Source organism: Hyperolius riggenbachi, chromosome 1 (assembly GCF_040937935.1).
Source record: "Hyperolius riggenbachi isolate aHypRig1 chromosome 1, aHypRig1.pri, whole genome shotgun sequence".
Classification (NCBI taxonomy): Eukaryota; Metazoa; Chordata; class Amphibia; order Anura; family Hyperoliidae; genus Hyperolius; species Hyperolius riggenbachi.
In genome coordinates this window covers 353,773,425-353,799,747 of record NC_090646.1, presented here as the reverse complement: position 1 = coordinate 353,799,747, position 26,323 = coordinate 353,773,425, and the positions used below count along the sequence as shown (strand labels likewise).

Below are 26,323 nucleotides of genomic sequence, written 5' to 3'. Positions count from 1 at the left end.
CATTTAGGAGAAGCTTGAAAGAACACTACCATCTGGAGCAGGGGTGTCCAAACATTTTAAGTCAAGGGCCGTATTGCCATTCATGGGGGTGCTAGGGGGCCAAAGTAGCAAAATTAAACACAATGTTTGCTGATTGCTGTTAGGTTAGCTTTTTTTCTGTGTGTCATTTGATGAGCTAAAAAAAGCCTTGGATTTTTTACCCTGCCAATTGGTGTAGCGGGATATCCTTTTTGGAAAATTTGCTTGGGGATGTTTGGATCCCTGGCTCCCCCTTGGCTCTCTGCATTGGTGGTTGCAGCGGCTCTACCTTTTATTGCTGCTAGGAACACTATGCCTGTGACACAATTTCCACAGGAAATAGCCCATATACCATGTGCAATTAGCACAGTGGCAGCTGCTAATCAGTGGCTGTTACTGCTGCTGGCATTGTGGTGGCTGCTACTGCTATAGTGGTGGCTGATAACCTACAGGTGAGCAAAGGGGGAGGCAAATCAGCAAGACAAGTTGGCCCCTGCATTCCGCACCACAGCTACGGCTACATGGAATTAAATGTACAGAGCTTTTAGGGCCACCAGAAAAGGCTTGGTGGGCCGCATTTGGCCCCTGGGCTGGACTTAGGACATTCGTGATCTAGAGCCCTGTTTTTCAACATTTTATTGGTATGTACCCCTTTTAAAACCCTGTACTCACCAAGTACCCCCTAGCATAGTAAACAATATCACAAGTACCCCTTGGCAAATATATATTTAATTGTAGTACATAATAATTGGTTCTGAACAAATTCCAAGCCTTTACTATTGCTCTTAATTAGCTAAAACACGAATTTGGTGTTGTTTTAAATAAGTTATCATTTTCTAAAACTCTAAATGTGTTATTCTTGGTTAAGTATATAAAGCCCGAGTACCCCCTGGAACCATCAGAAGTACCCCCTGGGGTACGCGTACCACACATTGAGAACCTAGGATCTAGAGTAACTAAATCTCTTAGCAAACAAAAATGACTAAGGGTCCTTTTACACTAAATTAGTTGCTGTCAGTTGTAGCTGAAAGGACAACTGATGTGCAATTGAGTGTCCATGTTTCCATATAGCATATTTCACACTATACGCACTGCTATGGAGAAAAAAAAGCAATACACACTAACGCATGCCAATGCATTAAGTGAAAAATTGTGAACAGGGGCAAGGAGTGTTCGTGAGACAGTGAGCGTTCGGGCCTGTACCAGGAATTGTGACATCACTTCCCGGCGGCCACCATCACTAGGCAACACTCACTGTCTCTTCACTGCGGCTCACCGTGCAGCAATGCAATGTGGTGAGGCTGAATGGGATCGGAACTTACTGGAGGAGAGGGCCAGGAGCGGAAGAGGGGGCCGGGAGTTGAGCAGAACAGGTACCAGCGAAGGGGAAATGATACTGTACTGTGACACCTACACACTGGCTAACCTTTACTGCAGCACCTATAGCTAGCTAACCTATATTGGGGCACCTATAGCTAGCTAATCTTTACTGGGGCACCTATAGCTGGCTAAACTATACTGGCGTCACCTTAACATGGCTACCTATACTAGGGGAACTCATACTCGCCATTAGTGTGCTGATCCATTGTTGTGAATTGAAAATCGGTAAATAGTTTGCAATTGCTGACAGAAGTGGTGCAACTCAATCTTTTCCTAAAATCGTTCAGACCTAGCCCTTGGTGTTACATATTCTACGTGTGTGTGTGGGGGGGGGGCTGAGACGACCAGCCAGGGTTCCATTGGTCATCTGGAAATAGAATGCCACTACCAATGCACACCCACACGAGATATTTCCAGCATGCTGGATTGATCATTTAAATTGATTCCAGTCAAAAATCTATCAAAATGAGGTTTGAGCTGCAACGTTGCGGCCTTGGTCTCTGCCGGATTCGATCATTAAGATCAATTAGGCTGGATTTTGATGTCGCAAATTTAGTTATGTATGGGGCTTGCTTACACATACATACAGCATACTGTAATCTTCTCAGCTCGGTCTGTTTTGCTACATTGCCGTATGAACAGCAGCCCCTCACAAGACTGCAGTTAACTCAATAAAATACATTGCTTCAGGTCTCATGATCATATTCTGGAAAATGATTTTTGTGTGATAGAGCCACACTTAGCATAAAAGGTATTAATCGGTTCTCTCCATGTTTTACTAGGTGGTATAGTTGTATCAGAGCCTGTCATTTACAGTATGTTTGGAATTAATGTTGCTGAGACACTTCTGTCTCAACCAGTGCATGTGTGAAGGTCTTTGCAAAACATGCATTGTTGGTGGAAAACATGGGCTTAGAAAATTGTGTGGTGAATTTCACACCAGAATTAACTCTGCCCTAATGGATTCTTTATCATGCAGAATAAATAAAAGATTAGAAAACTGACCCATCAGCCGTCTGCAGAGTTGACTGTAGGCTGTATGAAGCGTTCTGAAATCTACAGTTAAGAAAAAACAACATGAGTCACAAGTTAAGCAGCATGAAGTCAAGTAATGGTTTAAAGAATTGAAATTGACAAAATGCGACAGAATCCCCCAGATTATAATTACTGTAGTCAGTTTCTTAATCCAAATTTATTTTTATCTGACATGTTTTCATTGGTCCTGGCTTTGTGCGGCCCATGTTACATTTCCCATCACTTAATATTTTAGTTGGAATGAATAGTGACTAGACATTTGAGGAGTGATTATGTGATTCATAGCCGTGTATGATAAACTTGATTAATATTCAGCTTCCTGCTCCATGTCTGTATTATTAACCATGCATGCTTCAAAGGGATCTTGTAGTGACCACAAAATAATTCAACTATACTTAATCCAGGTAGAAAAGATGAAAGTTCTTATGACCTGTTCCTTTCGGTCTAGTTTTGTAATCTGTGTTCTTTTCCAACTATGTCAAATTCACAGAATCAGGCTCTAATCTGGATGTAGGGCCAGTCTCTGCCTAAGTGGCATAAATCCTACCCTTTGTGCCTTGCCGTAGGATCTTGTGGGCCAGTAGGGGTAAAGTTAGGGGGTGTGAGGGCAGAGGCAGCTCTGGCCTGGAGGGCAGATTACCAGAGGCAATATTACTGTAGTACTAATGAGGGTGGGAGGACGAATCACAGCTTGCAAGTACCTCCCCCCTCCCCACCTGCAGATTACCACTTTTATGATCACAACAGAATGCCCTTTTATCCGAGAGGTAACATTTATTTGCTAAAAATCCTTGAGGGAAGAGCAAACTTCATTGCCATGCTACATTCAACTCTCCATATGAACACTAAATAGTCATAAACAAATATGGAAGGGATCATCTGAATTCATATGTTATGGAAATGCATTGAAAATTGTACTAAAATTACTGCATAACAGTACTTCCTAAATTCATAATCCTTTTTAAGTGAGTCACTAGGAGCTTTGTGCTAATGTAAATTGTTGTCTGTTGGTGATATTATGTCTTTTAAAAGGAAACTGCATGTAAAAATATCTTCTCTGTAATGCTGGTGTTTTTATGCTCACAGTATCTTCCTGTTTTACTAGGCCTTTGGAAATGCAAAAACCGCTCACAATAACAATTCCAGCCGCTTTGGAAAGTTCATCCAAGTTAATTATCTGGAGAGTGGCATCGTGCGTGGGTAAGCCTCATGTGCTCATTACTGTGATTTGCTCCTTAGATAATGCTTGTGTATAGCCCCATTGTTGGTTCCTAACCTCAAGTATACTTGGTTACTGCGTTATTAAAATCTTAGGGTCACTACATGACCCATACATTTCTGCATTTATCCTGGTAGAGATTGTAAGAGTACCGTTCACTTCCACTGAAGTCCCTGTAAGAGTAGCTCTTTGCATTTCCATGTTTGCACATTTTTCTACTATACACCATTGGGAAAGGGTACATTATGCTTTCTTCATTGCGTTTATTTTTTATTTCTTTATAACTTTAAAATAATTTAATTTGTGCAAGAAGACTATTAACCAATGTGCATGTCACCCATGTGAAAAGTAATTGTCCTCTAAACTTAATGCACAGTTGTGCCACCTTTGGCAGCAACCACTGCAATCAAATGCTTCTGTTAATAGCAGATCATTCTCTGGCATCACACTTTTGGCCCACACTTTTGTACAGATTTGTTTTTTTTATATAGAAGGTATTTGACGGTAAACGGCCCATTTACTGTCTGACGTTATAACTTGGAAACATCTGAAGACACCCATTTTTGTGACACCCATGTCTCTGAAGTCTGCAGAAGCTCTTCAGAAACCTCTGCCTGCATTGCTGTGGCCAGCCACCAATTAGGCCACAGCTGCTGAGCTGGTGGCGGTCTGTGGCAATGCACGTGGGGTGAAAAACCCCTGCCGTGGCTGGAATTGCGAGAGGGGTGGAGCAATCACTTGGCTGGAGGAATTGCGACTGATCAGTTAAGTATTTAAAGGGAACCTAAACTGAGAAGGATATTTATTTTTCCTTTTAAAATAATACCAGTTGCCTAACTCTCCTGCTGATCCTGTGTCTCTAATACTTTTAGCCACAGCCCTTGAGCAAGCACGCAGATCAGGTGCTCTGACTGAAGTCAGACTGGATTAGCTGTATGCTTGTTTCAGGTGTGTGATTCAACCACTATTGCGTGTCAGTCCTGCTGAGCTCTTCGACTGCAACTGGTATTGTTTAAAATGAAACATCCATACCCCTGTCAGTTTAGGTTCCCTTAAACACGGAGCCGGGCTTGACAGGCTCTGTAATTTCTATTTTAGGTACCGGTATTTGTTTAGAGGTGTACATATTTTGTATTGTTCTACTGCTGCTTAAAGAGAACCTGTACTGAGTAAAATTATTTAAAATAAACACATGAGGTAACTTCAAATGAACATTACATAGTTACCTTGCCATCAGTTCCTCTCAGAAGCTCACCATTTTCTTCTTACAGTGATCCCTTCCAGTTCTGACAACATTTTGTCAGATCTGAAATATATCAGTTGCTGTCAGTTATATATCAGTTGCTGTCAGTTACAGCTGAGAGGAGAACTGATGTGTCCATGTTTCCCTATGGCTCAAGTGGGCGATGTTACAGTTTAACAGTGTGCTAAACAGGAAGCTGTTATGGGGGTAATAGCCATTTTCAAAATGGAGGACGGAGAATTCCATTGATCACAGTGGACAAACAGGATGCAGGAGATGAAAAATAGATTGAGGAGTAGACTACACAGGAGGTAAGTATGACTTGTGTATGTTAATTTTGACATTTAATGTTCAGTTCAGGTTTTCTTTAAAGAGAAACTGAAATGGAAAAAAAAACAAAAAAAGTAGTGGGAAACCTCTGGATAGTTCAGAGGCTTCCTAGATCCTCCTTCTGCCCAGCACAAGATCCCTCTAGATCTATTCGATAAAAGCTTGCTGAATAGATTTATTGTGGTCATGCTCCCGGCTGTGGGTGAGCATATCCAGACTGTTGGACAAGGATCTGGAAAGCCTCTGCTCCATAGCTGGATTTTTGGAAAACCTGAACATTATAATTTAAACCATATGTTCTTCTATCACTTCTGTATGTTTGTAATGGCTGTAACATTACTAGGAACTATTTTCTAGCAGCCAGTGGCACAAAATATGATTAATCTGTAGCAACAAAAATATAGAACATTTTCTTCTTGCAGATTACATTTTTGTTACACATTATCATTGTGTTAACCAATTTGTCTGTAAAAATACGTTTATTGTTAAAAAAAAAAAATGCAATCCTAATTAGACACGGCTGTGTGTGTTAAAATAAATGGGAACCTGCTGATTTTGCTGAGGCTTTGTGAAGTAGTGTTTGTGGTCGAGTCTCTTTATCTTTGCTTGCCAGAATTCCGGCATGCAGGACTGCAGAGTGATAGTCTTGAAGTTCCCTTCTGCTGATTCTCTTTTTGTTTTGTTACTCTGCTTACACCTCTTTAAATTAATTGTGCACTGTAATGCTTCACACACTAGATACAATGCAGGACGCTACATTTAATGTAATAACATTTGCAAAGAGCTTTTCCCTTGTCGGGGTCAAACCGCTTGAGAGCTGTAGTCAGTTAGGGTGCTCTCAGGAGGCCACCCTGTAGTGTTGTGTAGTCTTGCCCTGTTGTTAAACAGCAGGTTAAATGTTTGGCTATAACCAGCAAATATTTTGTATTTAAAATGTAAATCCCTTATCCATCTCAAAGTTAGGTGTCCACAAGACCGGTTCGTGCAGAGATGGGTGGTATGGGTGGACTTCCGGGACTCTGATGCTGCTAAGTCCTTTGTGGAGAGCCCCTGACATTGTCTCAGTACATGGTATTGCTTGGCCAGCCTTGGCGTTCACCCTACCCGCTTCTTGCCTAGGCTACGTGGCATGCCATGCTATAACCTTCTTACCTAACACTTCATATGCAGTCCCCTTCCCTGTTCTCATGAGGTCTACCCTGACTTTGGTTGGTTATTTCCGGCAGTGTTTCTCAGGTTACTATACCTGGTTTTGTGTGGTTACACACCTTTTGCCACTATTCAGTTCTTCATTTACATTTTCATTCTGCGATGGATAACTTGTTTTTTGATTGTTTTTATGTTCCCCTCCATTTCCTCCTTGATTACCCTTATGGCTTCCCCCGTCCATTTTGCATTCCAACACTTTTTTTCTGTTTCTTTCTATGCTCATTTTATCAGTAAAGCACAGATTGTTCTAGTAGGCAATATAACACCCATTGGCTGTCGGTCAGTCATTCTCTTTAATTCATGACTGTTCATTTTAAAGCCAATGTGCACTGTCCAGAAATACTTATATTGCCACATACTGGTACTTTTTTTTTTCCGATTTGCAACTTTCAAAGTAATACTGTATCACAACGCCTGCTTCTCTGGCCTCTGTGACATCTCCTTGGTTTTGGAAGTAATGTGACCATCCTCTTCCTTTTACTACTCATCCTCACAGGCATGTCTGTAGAATGACGTCTTGTGTTGGACTTGCCCATAAGGATTGGCTGGAGGTAGAGGAGCATGGTTGCAACCCATATCAGATAGAGCAGGAACATTCACAGAGACTAGAGAATCTGGTATTATGACACTTTATGTTCTCTAAAAGCATACTATGTATCCAGCCTGGATTCAGCTTTGCTTGCATCCAGGAATGAGTACAGCATCTGAGGTTTGGCATGCAGAGATCACCAGTATGGTACTACACAGCAACCTCCTACCAACCTTTAGTACTACAGTGCCAATTACATCCACCCATTAAAGTATGTCTATTGTTACTGTGGTAATATAGACTCAGTTGTCCTGATTACAGTGAATTTCAAAAGTAAATTATGCTATTACAGCGGTCTTCATTGCAGAGACATGCAAAGTACAGTATAAAATGACTTAAATCTTAACCCAGACTAATCAGTTAATGGGTTTGGTCTTAATAGGACCATCCATTTACGTTGACTGTTTTGTTTAATATTTCCTGTGTTCTCTTATTAGGGCTGTGGTGGAAAAATACCTCCTTGAGAAATCTCGCCTGGTGTCACAAGAAAAGAATGAAAGGTGAGAGGAAGATGGTGGACATTGTAAGATCATGTTCAAAGTAAAGCCTCTTTGGTATGGGAGTCTGAAGACTGTGAATTCACTGCCTGTCACCTGCTCCCATGTACCCCCCCCCTACCATAGTAACATCACAGAATGGCCGTGCTCAGATGTGTAAAATGATGACGTGTGGTGCTACAAATGCTGCTGTTCGGTTGCATAAAATTGCAGCTGATAGTGGCTCATGGCCAGCAGCTGAGGGGCTAAACTGCCTGATGAGCATTAAGTCCAGCCTCCCCTGTGACAGAGGCATAAAAAAGACCAAACTAGATTAGAGATTCTAATTACTGTGCTAATTCAAATATGTGTTCAATTGTTATAAGAAGTTGCCACACCCCTGATCATACGGCAATAATATTTCCTAAATTGTTTACCTGGAACAACCCTGCAAGTGAAAGTGTTTCTTCCACTCTTCTGATACACCCTGTCTGCATACAAGTTCAGATGAATGACCATTACTACCAGGCAAATAGCATTTTCAGAAAGTAGTCTTCAATGGCTGCTTCTCGCAAAGTGATACTTTTAAAGAGAACCTGAGATGGGGAATTTAAAAATAAAATATACATACCTGGGGCTTCCTCCAGCCCCCTCAACGCTTATCGCTCCCTCACCATCCTCTTCTGCCTCCTCGTTCCTCCGGTACGGGGCCAACTGCGCATGTGGCAGGACTGCGCCAACTGGCCCTGACTGGACCACTTCCTGGGGCCAATTGCGGACGAACGAGGAGGAGGACAGCGAGGGAGTGATAAGCCTGGAGGGGGCTGGAGGAAGCCCCAGGTATGTATGTATTTTTTTCCTAATTCCCCATCTCAGGTACACTTTAATACTTGTTGTAACATAAAAAAAACCCTTTTGCATTTGTTCTGCTGATCAAAGCAGTTGAGTTTCAAATAAACATAATGTTTTTATCTCCTCTTTTTCTTTCTTTCTTTTTTTTTTTTTTACATTTATAAACCCGAAGAGAGAATAAAAAGATCATCTTTATTAACCACTTCATGCCGTGGGCTTAAGTGTTCAATTGCACAGGAACGTGAGCATGTGCTCCCACAGCGCACAAGCGATTTATCGGATTAGTAGGACTTATCTAAACAACCTTTTTTGCACTAAAGGTGCACAAATAGGATGCTTATAGACGTTCATTTTGCATGGCTTTGTTAATATTTAATTGAAACCATCTAGAACCATCTAACTGGATTCTAGGAAATGTGACTAACTTTGCTTTGCTTGTGAACTAAGCCTTTTTTCCCACCATAGGAACTACCATGTTTTCTATTACATGCTCCTTGGGGCTTCAGAAGAGGAAAGGAATTCCTTCCAGCTGAAGCAGCCTGAAGACTATTTCTACCTCAACCAGGTAGGTAATCTATACTAAACCTCTTTGTGTGGGGAGATATTGTGCTTTGTAATGACAGTGTGCTCAGAAGGCTCTTTGAGCATATAGCCTTGTGAAACTGAGTGCTAGTCTATCCAGGTAACCTTGCATATGAAAGCATACTATTATCTACAGGTATTATTACAGAGAACCTGTAACAAAAATGGTTTCCCTCTGGGAGATACTTACCTCGGGAGGGGGAAGCCTCAGGGTCCCAATGAGGCTTCCCTGTCCTCTGTAGCCTGGGGATTCCAGCGCTGGCTTCCCCAAAACTTCCTTGACAAAGCCTGACAGTGTGCAGGCTCCGCAATATTTACCTACTGCAATCCTGCACAGTAGCAGCTCTTCCTTCGGGCTAAGATGCGATTCGCTCTACTGCTCAGGCACAAAGGACTTGCATCTGCGCAGTAGAGCGGATTTCCACTTTAGCCTGAATGAAGAGCCGCTACTGCGCCTGCACTGGATTGAGAGGGTTTTTTCTTGTTACAAGTTTTCATTAAGGATTTATATACTGTATAGCTCTCACATTTTCCATAGTGCGTTACAGAGGATACTGCATAGTTCATAGTTCATGTCTTTCAGTCTTTCCTCATAGGAGCTCACAATCCAATTTCCCTGCCTTAGTCCTATTCTAAAGGTACCCATACACTTATAGGTTTGCAGCAGATTTGACAATCAGATTCCTGTTAGATGCCTGTCAGGTCGAATCTGGCATGAATCTATCTCATGTGTGCCACACACAAGGAACAGATTTCCAATAGATTTCAGAATTAAATCTTCTGAAAATCGATCGAAATGCAGTGTTGCACCATTTGATCCAATGCAACGCTATGGGCCATCGATCTTCTGCTAGCAGCCGATGAACCTAGACTTTCTGTCCAGACCGATCAAGTAAATTGATCGGAAATCAATTGGTCGATCGCTCATGCTTCCTGCTGCATGGATTTCTAGCCGATTCGATCAGAGTGGTCGAATCCTCCATATATCAATGGCAGAAATCGGCCAGTATATGGGCCCCTTAATTCTCCTGTTATAGCCAAAAACACCACCATACTCAATCAGATGTTTCGACACAGTAGACATTCAATTTGATATAAACACTGGATCTAATGGAAAGCTGGTAAAATGTGGAGACATCTAATCTATATTTCTCTGCTAATCGTGATTGCATATTGAGTGATAAAATGTGTTGTTTTATGTAAATATCAGTATGCGCAGGTGGGGTAGGTTATAAAGCAGGTAGATGCAGCTCTCCAGACATTTCCTGTAGCTTTGTATTACTTAGAGCAGCAGAGTACTAGCTGTGGCAGCTGTCTGCTGACATCTGACAAATTAAAACATCAAGTGGCGCACTGCAATAACCAAGGTTATGGGCTTTGGGAAAACCAATCAACTTTGCAGTGTTATTTTGGAGGGAGTGTGGGAAGAGATCTGTGCAAACATAAAGAACATACATAGAGGGGCTGTGTACTGAGCGAGACAGTTACTTCGCTACCAACAATGCTGCCTGAGTAGTTAAGTTATGTGCTAAAGTAGATTACTGGGGAGCTAAAGAAATATTAAAGAACTGCTTTCATGCGTCTGAGGGCTGGTGCAAACATAAAATCGCTAACTTAGTCGCAAACGCTCAGCGTTTTTAGAAGTGATTTTTCTAAGCAATTCTAGGCATGTGCCTAGCGATTTTCTAGTTATGTCTAGCAATATTTGGAGCATTTTGGTGTAGCTATTTTTTGTACAGTAGAGGTGGAAGTGTACAGCTTTTGTAAAAAAAAAAAAAAGCTTGGAAAATCGATCTGTTCTAGTGCTTTTTAAGGGGCCCATACACTGGTCGATTTCAGCCATCGATCGAACAATCGATTCTATAAAAACGATCGATCATAAATCGATTCTATCAAATTCCCTTATTCGATCGATTTGTGGCCGATTTCAATCGATTTGATCTATCTGACAGGATGGAAGATCTAGGTCGATCTGCTGCTGCCAGCAGATCGATGGCCCATAGAGTTACATTGGATCTAATGGTCCAATAATGCATTTAGATAGATTTCCAATAGATTTCATTCTGAAATCTATTGGAAATCTGTTCCTAGTGTGTGGCACACATCAGATAGATTCCTGTCAGATTGGACTTGACAGGCATCTGCCAGAAATCTGATGGTTGAATCTGCTGCAAATGTATGTGTATGGCCACCTTTAGAGCAATTTTCCACTTTACTATACTTAACATTGAGGCTAAATCGCCTCAGAAATGCTGCGGGACCAACATTTGCGTTTGTGAAAAAAATCATAGCGCTCTGGTGTGATCCATCCCATACAAATACCTTAGCCAAGCGCTTTTCAAAGTGCTAGCGTTTTGAAAAGCACTCAAACGCTCTAGGTGTGCACCAGCCCTATGCCAGTTAAAGCCTCAAACCTCAATGTTTAACACTTGTATAAATAGAATGTCCTGCTACATTAAATTAGAACTATATATACAGTGGATTCCATTAGCTTATTTTATCTCCAGGGTTGCTTTAAAGTTAAATAGTACTTTTCAGAAAATTACATTACAGTAGGTGCACATAGTGGCATAATGGATATGCACACACCTTCCAGTAGAAGGCTTTAAATCTGGGCAAGGACACTGTATGGAGTATGTTTACTCTTGTGTTTCTGTGCCTCTGGGCATTTTAATTTCCTCCTACGTCACATATACATGTGATAATATACAGGTAATTTAACTGGTTCTCAAAAAATTGGCTTTAGACTGACAGGAGTGTTGGACTATGACTATGGTAGGGATTAGATTGTAAACTCCTCTGTGGGACAGTAAGTGACTTTATACTCCTGTAAAGGGCTTCAGTGCAGTATAAATAATAATAGTACATATTTACTTTCTTTTGTAAGTTAGGTGGTTGCATTAAATGAGACACATCGTTTCACCATTCTATCAAGCGCTTCCATTGCCTGCAGTCATTTGTATACTTCAGTGAACTTTCAGCTGGGACATGGATATGTCTGCAGATGGATTAGTCCATTTCCATCTGTCACCATGAGTACATTAGTGATATTGTCTACTACCTGGTTATGTGTTCTCTCTGATTGCTTTTGAATTGTGCCCTGCTTTTAAAAATTAATGAAGACTACTTATGCTGTGCTTAATCCGATTGCTAGAGAAGTTTACTTGTTCTATTTTAATGGTAGGCATTATTATTTGGTATGCTGGCTTTCAGGTGTACTGAAAGGGTGTCTATAGTTAGGAATCTCAGTTGTTTTTTTTTGTGTCGTGGCGCAGACAATGTTTAGCAATGACCATCTAAGGACAGGGAATTTTTACATACTAGCATTGTAGAAAATATTGATAATATGTCATTGTTTGTTATCCCTCATTTCGAACGCTTATAGAGTTAAAGGGAATGCGAGGTGAGAGGGATATGGAGGCTGACGTGTTTATTTCCTTTTAAATAATGTACATTGTCTGACTGTCCTGCTGATCCACTGCCTCTAATGCTGGGAATAGACGACTCGATTCTGAGCCATTAAAGAGAACCCGAGGTGGGTTTGAAGAATATTATCTGCATACAGAGGCTGGATCTGCCTATACAGCCCAGCCTCTGTTGCTATCCCAAACCCCCCTAAGGTTCCCCTGCACTCTGCAATCCCTCATAAATCACAGCCACGCTGCTGACAAACAGCTTGTCAGAACTGGCTGTGTTTATCTCTATAGTGTCAGTCTGCTGCTCTCCCCGCCTCCTGCAGAACTCCAGTCCCCGCCTGCATCCCTTCCCTCCCTGCTAATTGGAGGGAAGGGACGGGGCAGGGACCGGAGCTATGCAGGAGGCGGGGGAGCAGCCAAGACTGACACTACAGATGTAAACACAGCCTCACAGCACGGCTGTGATTTATGTCTGATTGCAGAGTGCAGGGGGACCTTAGTGGGGTTTGGGATAGCAACAGAGGCTGGGCTGTATAGGCAGATCCAGCCTCTGTATGCAGATAACATTCTTTAAACACACCTCGGGTTCTCTTTAAAATGGCTCTATAGATAATTTCCAACATGTCCAATCACCGTTCGATTGTTTTGCCGCTCGATTCACCATTGAAGTCAATTGAAAAAATGATAAGAAAAACGAGCAGAAGATAAGCGAATCGAGAGGGCAGAACAATCGGGCGCAGAACCAACCATCGGCCATAGACCCTGAACAAGCATGCAGATTAGATGTCTGACAAATCTGACAAGATTAGCTCCATGCTAGTTTAAGGTGTGTGATTTAGACACTACTGACCAGAAAGATCAGCAGGAACTGCCAGGCAACTGATATTTGTTAAAAGGGGCTCCCTTCAAAGTGTAACTGTCGGGCATAAAATCAAAAATCAGTTCTTAATTGTTATCTAGTAAACAAGTAATAAGAATGCTAACCAGGCAATCCAAAAGTTAATAATCAGTCTTATTTTTCTTCTCCATAAAACATCATTCCCTAGTTTCCATGGCTCTTATTTAGTACGTCTGCCGCACAAAGGAAGTTGCAGGGCATGCTGGGTTTTCTTATTACCTTATTTACTTTCCCCTCAGACTTAACCAATGCAGCCTAATTGGCTGAAGCCTCTTTCCCTCCTGTTTTCCCCTCCCATTCCTCGGTTCCTCTCTGATTAGCCAACATTTCTCAATGCAGTAAGGGAAGAAATGTCAGGATTGGCTTCAAGATAGATGCAGACAAAATGGAAAATCCTAACAAGGATTTTCTCTTTTTATTTACTATAGTAAAATTACTAAAATTAAAATGTGGACAGTGCAGTACATATGTAAGTAGCGCAAGTAATTATCTACTTATATATGTGGGTTTTTTTTCTGAGATAGTATGGCTGACCGCTGCACACTTGCATCCAGCTACTGAATGGGCAAGCACTGGTTAATATATACACAGTATTGCACATTCAAAACCTTTAAGGGCAGTGTATGTTTACCATTGTTTTTTTTTAATAATGTGGTATTAGCAAGCTCAAGTAATAGCCATATTCTGCTAATTTAAGGAAAATGTTAATAATAAACTGAAATAAAATGCAAATTAGATTAGACTTCACCTTAATGTATATTGTGGCTATTTATCACAGGAAACTGTGGCCTTTGTATTTAGTCTAAATTTTCTTCATGAAAAGTGTATTGCTGTCATGTCTAGAAAAGCTTTTTTTTAGAGCTGTTTCACACCAAAAAGTGTAGCGCACAAATGCACTGTGTTTGCGTTACATTTTTTTAAATTCACATAGGAAGTCTTTTTCTTGAGTTTGTAGTTGTTTTTTTTGTTGTTGTTTTTTTATGCATTTGCATTTTGTGTTTGTACCTTATATACTCAGGTATAAGCCTAATTTTTCAGCACTAAAAATGTGCTGAAAAGTTACCTCCTCAGCTTATATGCGAGCCAATGGAGCAGAACAGATGATGGAGCAGGTTGTGTTACTGGCTGAGGAGCATAAAGATCGTGCACTAGTGATCCTGCTCTTGCCAGCTGGCTCCCTGCTGTGTCCGTTCCCCCTACCCCCCGCAACATGGTGCGCAGAGTGTGCTGCTCACGACTACCTGTGTCCCCTGGCTTGTGGAGCGGAGCATGCAAGCAACATGTCAGCGGTGCAATGATCGGGGATTCTTCCTGTGTGGCAGTCGCTGTGTCTCATATCTATGACCCCATCTAGTGGTGTATTGAGACACGCCTGTATCATCCTTGGGGCAGATCTGGATATGGAGAGGGGGGCTGACTAGTACTGGGGGCACATCTAGCTACTGTGGAGGGGGGCTATACTGGCAAGGGGGTTTATACATGAGTCAATTCATTTTTCCCCCCTGTTTTCTAAGGGAAAAGTAGGTCTCTCTGCTTTACGCGAGTCAGCTTATATGCCAGTGTATACTGTAGTTTCCCAATGCTACAGGGGAAAGGCAGAAAAATCACACAATGCCTGTTTTCAGCTACATTTTTTTTTTCTGAATTCCTATTCGTTTTGCACAAACACAAATGTTTAAAGGACAACTGTAGTGAAAGGGATATGGAGGCTGCCATATTTATTTCTTTTAAGCAATACAAGTTGCCTGGCTGTTCTGCTGATCCTCCATCTCTAATCTTTTTAGACATAGACCCTGAACAAGCATGCAGCAGATCAGGTGTTTCTGGCATTGTCCGATCTGACAAGATTAGCTGCATGCTTGTTTCTGGCCTGAGTCAAATACTATTGCAGCCAAATACAACAACAGGGCTGCCTGGCACCTGGTACTACTTAAAAGGAAATAAAAATGGCTGTCTCCATATACCTCTCACTACAGTAGTCCTTTAAAAAATCAGCACATTTTGTGTTTGCATTTGAGGAAACATCCAAGCAATAGCAGTGGGAGAAGGTCTCCAAGATTTATATTATCCTGGCAGTAACCTGGCAGCTGGAAAAATACATCAAAGTAAATTCAGTGTGAAACGGCCCTATCTGATCCTTCTAAATGATAGAGCAAAGAATTCTCTGCTCTGTCATTGATTGGTTGCCTCACATGGTAATATGTAACTGGAAGCAGTGAAAAAGCCTTGTTAGGTAAAATGAGTGAGGTCATTCCCTGAAGTCTTGCTGGCACAGAACATGAGCTTCTCCCCATATATAGAATCATTAGATGCTACTTCCTTAAAGGAAGCAGCACAGCTTATCCAGGGATAAGATATAAAGGGCACTAACGGTCAGCTGCATATTGGTGTTAAATATTGTTTATTGGTAAGACCCCTAGGTTTTTGATTTTCTCAGCAACTAAGTGGTACGCAAGACTTTGCATTTATTTTCATTGGTTTGTAGTGGGAGGAGGTTAAGGAGTTAAGTTACTGTTGGTGCAGGTTGAGAGGTGAAGAGGAACTTTGTGGAGCGTTGCATCATACATTAATCTATTTTGCACACAGTAGTAAAATATTGCTTTAATGAAATATAGTGTCTTACTATTATGTACCTAAAAGTACAGTGCCAAATTTGTCACAGCACAAAGTAACATACTACATCCAGTTGCTTCCCAGTTTCCTAGTTTCTTTCCTCCTACAAAATACTGGTAGACTTGTCCTGGAATTTTTCTTTTTCCATGACTGTGTTAAGACAATAAGCATGCTTCTTTAGGGTTTTAGGCTGGGTTGACACTATGCTAAAATGTACTGCATATCCCAGATTTTACTGCATCGATTTTAATGATGTGCTGTAATGCTGACAGAGTCATCTGCCACTCTGAATCAAGGGAATACCATTCATTAAGAGAATGCCAACATAATCTTGGTCTGAAAAATGTTTGCAGTTGCATTGTTCTGCAATGGACAAACAGGGAATAGGTCAGTGTGTACTGGTCCAAAGAAATTCATTGCAGTTCTCAACCTTTTCATTTTGAGTCCGCTGTATGGTTCATCCAAATACTTGAAACTGAATGGTTCTATATACGTTTATACTTTTGATATTTAAGAATGGGAAATAATACATCAGACAGTAGTATCCAAATTTCTTAAGCTTCATACTCCTTTTATACTTTTACCATTTTACTGGCTAGTGAAAAATCAGGCTAGTGGCTGGTATGTTTGAATGCCTGTATTCAATAAAGGTCTTTATTTCTAGTCCTTGCAGGTTTTCATTATATTTATAATAACCAGAGCAAAGCTTTAATTTGCAATTTATATTCTGCTCTAATTTCGTTCTTCCTTCATTTCCAGAGTAACTTCAAGGTGGAAGATGGAGAAGATCTGCGACATGATTTTGAAAGATTGAAACAAGCCATGGAAATGGTTGGGTTCCTCCCAGCTACTAGACAACAGTTTGTATCCAATGCTTTACTCAGATTCTCTTCTAGCTAAGTTCTTTCTACAGTACCCCTTCCATAGAGTTGTCGTTGCATTGAGCTGTGATGGTGTTCTGTGGAACTACTGTAGCGCAATTTCCACTGGAAATGGCATGAATTTCCTTCTGCTAAATATGGTGGGACAAGTAAATGCTAGAGGTTGGATAGGGACCCGTATTTCATTTTGTGTCCAGCCTCCAGCATCTACTTGTGACAATATGGTGGGATGGATTCTTTCTACTGAGCATGACCTTTGATTGCTTTTAATCCTTTTTCTGGTAGCAGTATGACAAATAATGTGTTTTAGCTTGCAAAATTCATGTTTACTATGCGTCTTTATATCACGCTTATTCTTCTGAGGGAAAAATAGGGTGAAGACAATCATGTGGTAAGTTCTTAAAGGGACACTTAAGTCAAACAAAAAAAATGAGTTTTACTCACCTGGGGCTTTCAATAGCCCCCTGCAGCTGTCCGGTGCCCTCGCCGTCTCCCTCCGATCCTCCTGGCCCCGCTGGCAGCCACTTCCTGTTTTGGTGACATGAGCTGACAGGCTGGGGACACGAGTGATTCTTCGCGTTCCTGGCCACAATAGCGCCATCTATGCTACAATAGCATATATCATATATACCATATAGCAGCATAGAGGGTGCTAATGTGTCTGGGAACGCGAAGAATCACTCGCGTCCCCAGCCTGTCAGCTCCTGTCACCGAAACAGGAAGTGGTTGCCGGCGGGGCCAAGGAGGATCGGAGGGAGACGGCGAGGGCACCGGACAGCTGCAGGGGGCTATTGGAAGCCCTAGGTGAGAAAAACTCATTTTTTTTTTAAGTGTCCCTTTAAGGTTTAATGTGAATCTGTTTTGTGTTTATTGTTTACATTTTCTTCTCCACAGGATATTTTCAGTTTTATCGGCTATCCTGTATTTGGGAAATGTCACTTACAAGAAAAAGGCCACGGGGAGGGATGAGGGACTTGATGTGGGCCCTCCAGAAGTGCTTGACTCATTATCACAGCTGCTTCAGGTAAATCATTTCACCAAAATATTGTCTATTGAATAGCAAAAACTTGTTTTGTTTTTTTTCTTAATTCTCTTGTAGAACTTATTTCTACTTCTTTTTTTATCACTCTGAAAATAGGTAAAGAGAGAGATGCTTGTGGAAGCACTGACTAAGAGGAAAACTGTTACTGTAAATGAGAAACTCATATTACCCTACAGCGTCAATGAGGTAAGGGGATACATCTGAATCTTTTGCTAATAATGAGAGCAAAATGATTGCTACTTTGACTTTCCTTAGGTTAAATAAGCTGCACTTCACACTAAGTTTTTAGTGCTGTTTATATATATATATAGCCTGCTGCCCTAACTTCTAGAGCCTTTGCAGATAGAATGAGGTTCATTGGAGGACTGTGCATGAAAGAGGTGCAAAGCTCTAGGGAGCCCTGGAACTACATGACTGCTTTGCCTAAAGCAGTTGATAGCAGTTGCAGGGAGTGCACTACTTCCTCATTTGGTAATGTATCATTAATTTGGGTGCTTATTTAATTGAGCCCCATGTATGCAAATTATTATTGCTCCCCATGTCATTAAATAAGTAACCATTCTTTTATATCCTAAAAAGATCAAGATTTGTGGATTGCTTGGTCAGGCTTATGGGAAAGGTCTGGCTTTGACTTGAGCACGAAGTAGGAAAGGGGTTAAGCTCAATCGCTAAATTAAACTTAAGGGCTTGAAACAGAATTGCAGTATTACTTTCATTTACCAGATTGTGGTCACATGATTTTCGACAGGAATTTGTCAGCTTAGGTAAGAAATCCACCATGGTGTTGTATGGTGGCGAGTTTTCCCACAACAGCTGAAGGCACAGTCACGTGACCTCAGCTCCGGGAAAACGGAAGTAGGGCTTTTTAGTTATAAAACAAGATATTTTTGCAATTCTATGTCATGTTACATGTTTTGCAGAGTAGTCATTTTAGACTTATAAAGTGTGTTAAACTATACCTGAAGTTAAAGAAAACTGATTGATCACAATAACCAGTCCAGCTGTTTCACTTGTGTATCTATTCTGTGATGCTTTCTGCTTTAGGAGCCTCTTGGGAATGCCAACACTTCTGCCTTCTCTTTGAGTGTAGGGCTTTATAACCGCACCTCTTGAGTGCATTCAGATCTGGTGATTAGTCTCCTGATATCAAGATGCTCAGGGCCGGCCTTTGACCTGAGCGACCTGTGCGATCGCTCAGGGCGCCGGCTTCCAGGGGGCGCTCCTGCTGCCTGTATTTTAATTCGAACTAAGTTGCGAAGCTGCGGCCCCGGCTGGGTCCGTCTTGCTCCGCCCCCTGGTGCCGCTGCTGGGGGTGATGGCTGGGGGGCAAACTTGGCAAACGTGCCCGTGATAGAGGGGGAGCCGCGGGGAGGGCAGCCCGACCTCTCCCTCCCTTCCTCTCCGGGCCGCCCTCCATGCTCCCCCCCTCCAATGCAGACCGCAGTGCAAAGAGAACAACTCACCTCCCTGGTTCCGATCGCCGGCGCCTCTCACTTGCCGCTGGTCTCCTCTTTTACATTGTCACTGATGCACACTAAACTTCCTGCTTAACAGGAAGTTTAGTGTGCATCAGTGACAATGTAGAAGAGGAGACCAGCGGCAAGTGAGAGGCGCCGACGATCGGAACCAGGGAGGGAGGTGAGTTGTTCTCTTTGCACTGCAGTCTGCATTGGAGGGCTGAGCACGGAGGGCGGCCCGGAGAGGAAGGGAGGGAGAGGTCGGGCTGCCCTCCCCGCGGCTCCCCATCCACTATGAGGGGGAGGGGCACCTACCTATCTAGCCAATAGTGGGGGCACCTACCTATCTAATCTATACTGGGGGCAGCTACCTATATAACCTATACTGGGGGAAGCTACCTATATAACCTATACTGGGGGCAGCAACCTATCTAATCTATACTGGGGGCAGCTACCTATCTAACCTATACTGGGGGCAGCTACCTATCTAACCTATACTGGGGGCAGCTACCTATCTAATCTATACTGGGGGCAGCTACCTATCTAATCTATACTGGGGGCAGCTACCTATCTAACCTATACTGGGGGCAGCTACCTATCTAACCTATACTGGGGGCAGCTACCTATCTAACCTATAATGGGGGCAGCTACCTATCTAACCTATACTGGGGGCAGCTACCTATCTAATCTATACTGGGGGCAGCTACCTATCTAATCTATACTGGGGGCAGCTACCTATCTAACCTATACTGGGGGCAGCTACCTATCTAATCTATACTGGGGGCAGCTACCTATCTAACCTATACTGGGACAGCTACCTATCTAATCTATACTGGGGGCAGCTACCTATCTAATCTATACTGGGGGCAGCTACCTATCTAATCTATACTGGGGGGCAGCTACCTATCTAATCTATACTGGGGGCAGCTACCTATCTAATCTATACTGGGGGCAGCTACCTATCTAATCTATACTGGGGGCAGCTACCTATCTAATCTATACTGGGGGCAGCTACCTATCTAATCTATACTGGGGGCAGCTACCTATCTAATCTATACTGGGGGCAGCAACCTATCTAATCTATACTGGGGGCAGCAACCTATCTAACCTATACTGGGGGGGCAGCTACCTATCTAACCTATACAGGGGGCAGCTACCTATCTAATCTATAAAGGGGGCAGCTACCTATCTAATCTATACTGGGGGCAGCTACCTATCTAATCTATACTGGGGGCAGCTACCTATCTAATCTATACTGGGGGCAGCAACCTAATCTAATCTATACTGGGGGCAGCCCCATTAGTGTATGTGTGTGGTGCGCTCACACGCAAAGAGGATGAATTTGGGGGGGGGGGGGGGGGCGCCAAAATCTGGTTATGCTCAGGGCGCTGTGAAACCTAAGGCCGGCCCTGAAGATGCTGGTTAGAGATACTATCCATAAACAGGAAATATTTAGATCATAATCCAGATACGGTAAGCTCCTGTAGAGTGCATTTACAGCAGAGTAGAGACAGGCCACAGCTGGTTTTGAAATGCCGCCATTTAAAAAAAAATTGTTCTTGTTTCAGAGTTGAACCTACTTTAAGTAGACGACTCGATGGTAAAATGCTACTTGCTTAAATAGTTTACAAAAATGTACTTCCTTTTAAAACGCCCCATTTTTAACATGTCTGCTTACATGACTACTACATTAGAACATTTCACTTTTATTTTCTATGGAGAAACGTCTCTCTTCCTGCCTTATAATAAGTTTTATACTTTCAAATCTCTTTCAGGCTGTCACTGCCCGTGATTCAATGGCAAAATCCCTGTACAGTGCCTTATTTGATTGGATAGTTCTAAGGATAAACCATGCCCTGCTGAACAAGAAGGATGTGGAGGAGGCTGTCAATGTGAGTGAAAAACAAACAGCTCTTGTGTTTAGAACATGTGATAATGTACTCTTCCCTGTTAACAGGAAAGAAAATAGTGGAGAAAACAAGTATGAAGCAAAGGATAACTAGTAGGGAGCTTCTTTACATTGATAACTGCATGTCAAAATAAATAGTTCCAGAGATTGTTTACTGAAATAATATGAAAATTGAGATTTCTCAAAAAAATCTGATGTTTTTCTGACCGCACTTTCATTTTTATCAGATTTCTGCAGTCTTAGAGGCTTGTTTCCACAAATGCGTTGTGCAGTTCAAAAGGCCATACTTTTTTCCTAGAAATCTCATGTTTTTTGCTTGCATTGTTTTTCATCAAAACACATGGCATTCTGCATTTTGATATACTTGCACTTCAATAATAGTCAACGGATGCATTTTAAAGACATGTGGAGATGCAGTTCATGCTGGAATTGCTTGGTTTCCCTCTACAGACCACAAGAAAACTCAGAAAGGGAACGCACACAATCATAATGAAATCCTGCAAGCACACTGGAAATCCAGTAGCGGGCATCACATTTTATCAGATTGAACTTGTATTAGCTAGAGGGCGCAGTAATGCATATGTTGTTAAAATTTGGTTTGATGACTAAGAATTAAAGGGTACCTGAAACGGATGAAAAGAACAGTTTTATACTTACCTGGGGCTTCCTCCAGCCCCCTTCAGACTAATTAGTCCGTTGCTGTCCTCTTCCACCACCTGGATCTTCTGCTATAAGTCCCGGGAATTCAGCCAGTCAGCGCAGTCCGGCCACGTGCCGCTCCCACAGCCAGGAGTATTCTGCACCTGCGCAATAGTGCTGTGCAAGTGTAGTACGCTATCACCGGCGGAGTGTGTGCACGCGCACTACGCCAGACTGGCTCAAGTACCTGGACTCATAGCAGAAGAGCCAGGTGGTGGTGGAGGAGGACAGCGAGAGACTGATTATCCTGAAGGGGGCTGGAGGAAGCCCCAGGTACAGTGGGTTGCAAAAGTATTCGGCCCTCTTGAAGTTTTCCACATTTTGTCACATTACTGTCACAAACATGCATCAATTTTATTGGAATTCCACGTGAAAGACCAATACAAAGTGGTGTACATGTGAGAAATTGATCGAAAATCATACATCATTCCAAACATTTTTTTCAAATCAATAACTGCAAAGTGAGGTGTGCGTAATTATTCGGCCCCCTGAGTCAATACTTTGTAGAACCACCTTTTGCTGCAATTACAACTGCCAGTCTCTTAGGGTATGTCTCTACCAGCTTTGCACATCTAGAGACTGAAATCCTTGCCCATTCTTCTTTACAAAACCGCTCCAGCTCAGTCAGATTAGATGGACAGCATTTGTGAACAGCAGTTTTCAGATCTTGCCACAGATTCTCGATTGGATTTAGATCTGGACTTTGACTGGGCCATTCTAACACATAGATATGTTTTGTTTTAAACCATTCCATTGTTGCCCTGGCTTTATGTTTAGGGTCGTGGTCCTGCTGGAAGGTGAACCTCCGCCCCAGTCTCAAGTCTTTTGCACTCTCCAGGAGGTTTTCTTCCAAGTTTGCCCTGTATTTGGCTCCATCCATCTTCCCATCAACTCTGACCAGCTTCCCTGTCCCTGCTGAAGAGATGCACCCCCCCGAGCATGATGCTGCCACCACCATATTTGACAGTGGGGATGGTGTGTTCAGAGTGATGTGCAGTGTTAGTTTTCTGCCACACATAGCATTTTTCATTTTGGCCAAAAAGTTCCATTTTGGTCTCATCTGACCAGAGCACCTTCTTCCACATGGTTGCTGTGTCCCCCACATGGCTTGTGGCAAACTGCAAATGGGACTTCTTATGCTTTCTGTTAACAATGCCTTTCCTCTTGCCCCTCTTCCATAAAGGCCAACTTTGTACAGTGCATGACTAATACTTGCCCTATGGACAGAGTCTCCCACCTGAGCTGTAGATCTCTGCAGCTCATTCAGAGTCACCATGGGCCTCTTGACTGCATTTCTGATCAGCGCCCTCCTTGTCCGGCCTGTGAGTTTAGGTGGATGGCCTTGTCTTGGCAGGTTTACAGTTGTGCCATACTCCTTCCATTTCTGAATGATCCCTTGAACAGTGCTCCTTGGGATGTTCAAGGCTTTGTTTTCTGTAGCCGAAGCCTGCTTTAAATTTCTCAATAACTTGATCCCTGACCTGTCTTGGACCTGTCTTGTGTGTTCTTTGGACTTCACTGTGTTGTTGCTCCCAATATTCTCTTAGACAACCTCTGAGGCCATCACAGAGCAGCTGTATTTGTACTGACATTAGATTACACACAGGTGCACTCTATTTAGTCATTAGCACTCATCAGGCAATGTCTATAGGCTACTGACTGCACTCAGATCAAAGGGGGCTGAATAATTATGCACACACCACTTTGCAGTTATTTATTTGTAAAAAAATGTTTGGAATCATGTATGATTTTCGTTCCACTTCTCATGCGTACACCACTTTGTGTTGGTCTTTCATGTGGAATTCCAATAAAATTGATTCAGGTTTGTGGCAGTAAGATGACAAAATGTGGAAAACTTCAAGGGGTCCGAATAGGCCTGAACGATTTTAGGAAAATATTGAATTGAGCGATTTCTGTCTGAAATTTCGATTCGATGCACGGTTTCCTTCCAATCAAGCTTTGTTCCCCCTCTTTGCCTAGTTGTTCCCTCCTCTGTCTCTCTTTGTGCCCCATTTGCCTCTTTATGCCTCCTCTGGGTCTCTCTCTTGCCCCCTTCGTGTCTCTGTGCCCGCTCTTTCTCTCTGTGTCTCTCTCTGTGCCTCATCTGTCCCCCAAGCTGCATCAGTTCTGGACATACCTTCTAATGCACGGAATACTTCCTGTATGTCATGTGACATACAGGAACCTGGAGTTTTGCCAAGCACACTTCTTCAAACTTCCCCCATGTGAAAATGACGTGATCGCGATAATTGCCGCTTTGACGATTCCGAAATTGTGATCTTGGTGATCACGATTTCGATTTAAATTCGATTTATCTTTCAGGCCTAGGTCCGAATACTTTTGCAACCCACTGTATGTATAAAACTTAAATCTGTCTCAGGTTTACTTTAAGTTACACAGTAGTTCTATACTCTACTTGTCTTTTAAAATTCCTAAGCGTTGGCAGTTAGGGCTAGTTCACACTTGGCACTCGGAGGACCGCTAGCCCCCGATCACGCTCACAATTTTAACAAGTCTTGCGATTCTTGCGCCCTTTACGCTTGTGATTCCCGTTCAATAGAACAAGAATCACAGCACAATTGCCCCCAAAACACTGCATGCAGCACGTTTGCGATTAATCGAAATAGCAACCGCTGCAGTATGAATGTATCCATAGGGATGCATTGTAGTAGCAGAAGAATTGCCCCAATGTGAACCAGCCCTTGATGCATTTCATGTTACATACTTTCCATCCACAAGATTTTAATATGCAAATTAGAGGAGTTGGAGTCGGAAGACCTCCTAACCTGAGGAGTCTGAGTTGGTGGATTTTTGTACCGACTCCACAGCCCTGCTTTATATAATATGTCCAAAGCAACAGACCCAATGTAGACTCTGTGCTCTAGGATTCCATGCTGTGGAATTGGTTGTTCCTTCTGGTCCACTTGATTTCTGGTAGATTTCAGCAGATATCCATGTGTGATGCAGCACAATGCTGTGTGGCAGCAGATGCTTGTCTGTTCTTTGCGCATTAAATCGATAATCTGACAAAGATAGAATGTGTAGTGGGCATGTTGGGGACAATAGATATGGTGCAGAGTCAGTCAAAGTGATCCAATTGTTTTTCAAAATCAGTTAATACATGGCAATCTTTAATGTTCTGACCACTAAATCACAATAAGGGGCCAGCAAATGAGTCTGATGACATGAATAATAGGCAGGTAGCAATAAATGTTTTTTAGCCTCAGGTACATTTTAAAGGACAACTGGAACTAGAAAGAAATGGAGGCTGCCATAATTATTTTCTTTTAAGCAATAACAATTGCCTGGCTATCCTACTGATCATCTGCCTATAATACATTTAGCCATAGACCCTGAACAAGCATGCAGCAGATCAGGTGTTCCTGACATTATTGTCAGAGCTGACAAGATTAGCTGTATGCCTATTTCTGGTGTTAAGACTCTAGTGCATCCACATAGATCAGCAGGGCTGTCAGGCAACTGGTATTGTTTAAAAGGAAACAAATATGGCAGCCTCCATATTCTTCTCACTGCAGTTGTACTTAAATGCTTAGCTGATCTATTCTAGACTCCTCAGTAAGCAAGACAGAGTTTTAGCCCAAGAGTCATGCAGACTGTTATGGAAAGGTACCAGAAAATGGGCCAGTCAGGAGTCACAATGGTGACATGTTCGTGTAACACAAAGTGCACTATTGCATACATTGTTGTGTATACATTCATTATGAATGCATGTTTCATACTCTAGTATGCATACTTTTATACTATAAATAAACATGGAAATGTTATTGCTTCTAAAATAAGGTCTTATACAGTATGATACAATATTCACCTTTACAGTTGTCTTTGTAGTTTACCGTAGTATGTACATTTTCATAAAAAAGTGTCAATCTAATGTTTGCTTCATTTTTATATACTTTATTTTTTATTATTTAGTGCCTGTCCATCGGGGTCCTTGATATATTTGGGTTTGAAGACTTTGAAAACAACAGCTTTGAACAGTTTTGTATTAACTATGCCAATGAGCAGCTCCAGTATTACTTTAACCAGCACATCTTCAAGTTGGAACAGGTGAGAGATGGAATCCTATTTACCCCAAAGGACATAGTTTTATGATTGATTCACTTTGCTGATGATATGCCAATTGCCTTCCCGCTGAATTGCTGATGGAGAGAGCACACCATCCTTTTCATGTTAATGTGTTTGTTTCTTAACCGGTTCTTGTGTCTGTTTTCTATCACAGGGATTGCATATTTTGTTAGTATTTTCTCCTTATTACGTAAAAACAGGCATTTCCTTAGATGCCTTTATGTATAAAGAAGTGGTGGTTGTAGCTTGAGATGATCGCTGAGATAATAATGATTCTAATTTACATGTAAATGTAATGCAAATTATATGCAGCTTGAAATTAGGTTGTTCAAATGCATCTCTCACGATATGGATCAGTTCAGTTCCCAATTTGCATTAAATATACTTGT

General features: G+C 42.1%; 1 protein-coding gene across 9 annotated transcripts in view; it reads left to right on the top strand.

Annotated features, from left to right (window-relative positions):
* Positions 1-26,323, top strand: part of MYO9B (myosin IXB) — a 199,513-nt gene that overhangs the window by 91,972 nt on the left and 81,218 nt on the right. For all 9 annotated transcript variants that reach the window (XM_068234139.1, XM_068234138.1, XM_068234140.1 and 6 more), the window contains exons 3-10: positions 3,539-3,633; positions 7,461-7,523; positions 8,817-8,916; positions 16,620-16,720; positions 17,636-17,765; positions 17,880-17,969; positions 21,016-21,132; positions 25,782-25,916. In XM_068234139.1, the coding sequence (XP_068090240.1) occupies positions 3,539-3,633; positions 7,461-7,523; positions 8,817-8,916; positions 16,620-16,720; positions 17,636-17,765; positions 17,880-17,969; positions 21,016-21,132; positions 25,782-25,916 (831 nt within the window). The remainder of the gene's footprint in view (positions 1-3,538; positions 3,634-7,460; positions 7,524-8,816; positions 8,917-16,619; positions 16,721-17,635; positions 17,766-17,879; positions 17,970-21,015; positions 21,133-25,781; positions 25,917-26,323) is intronic.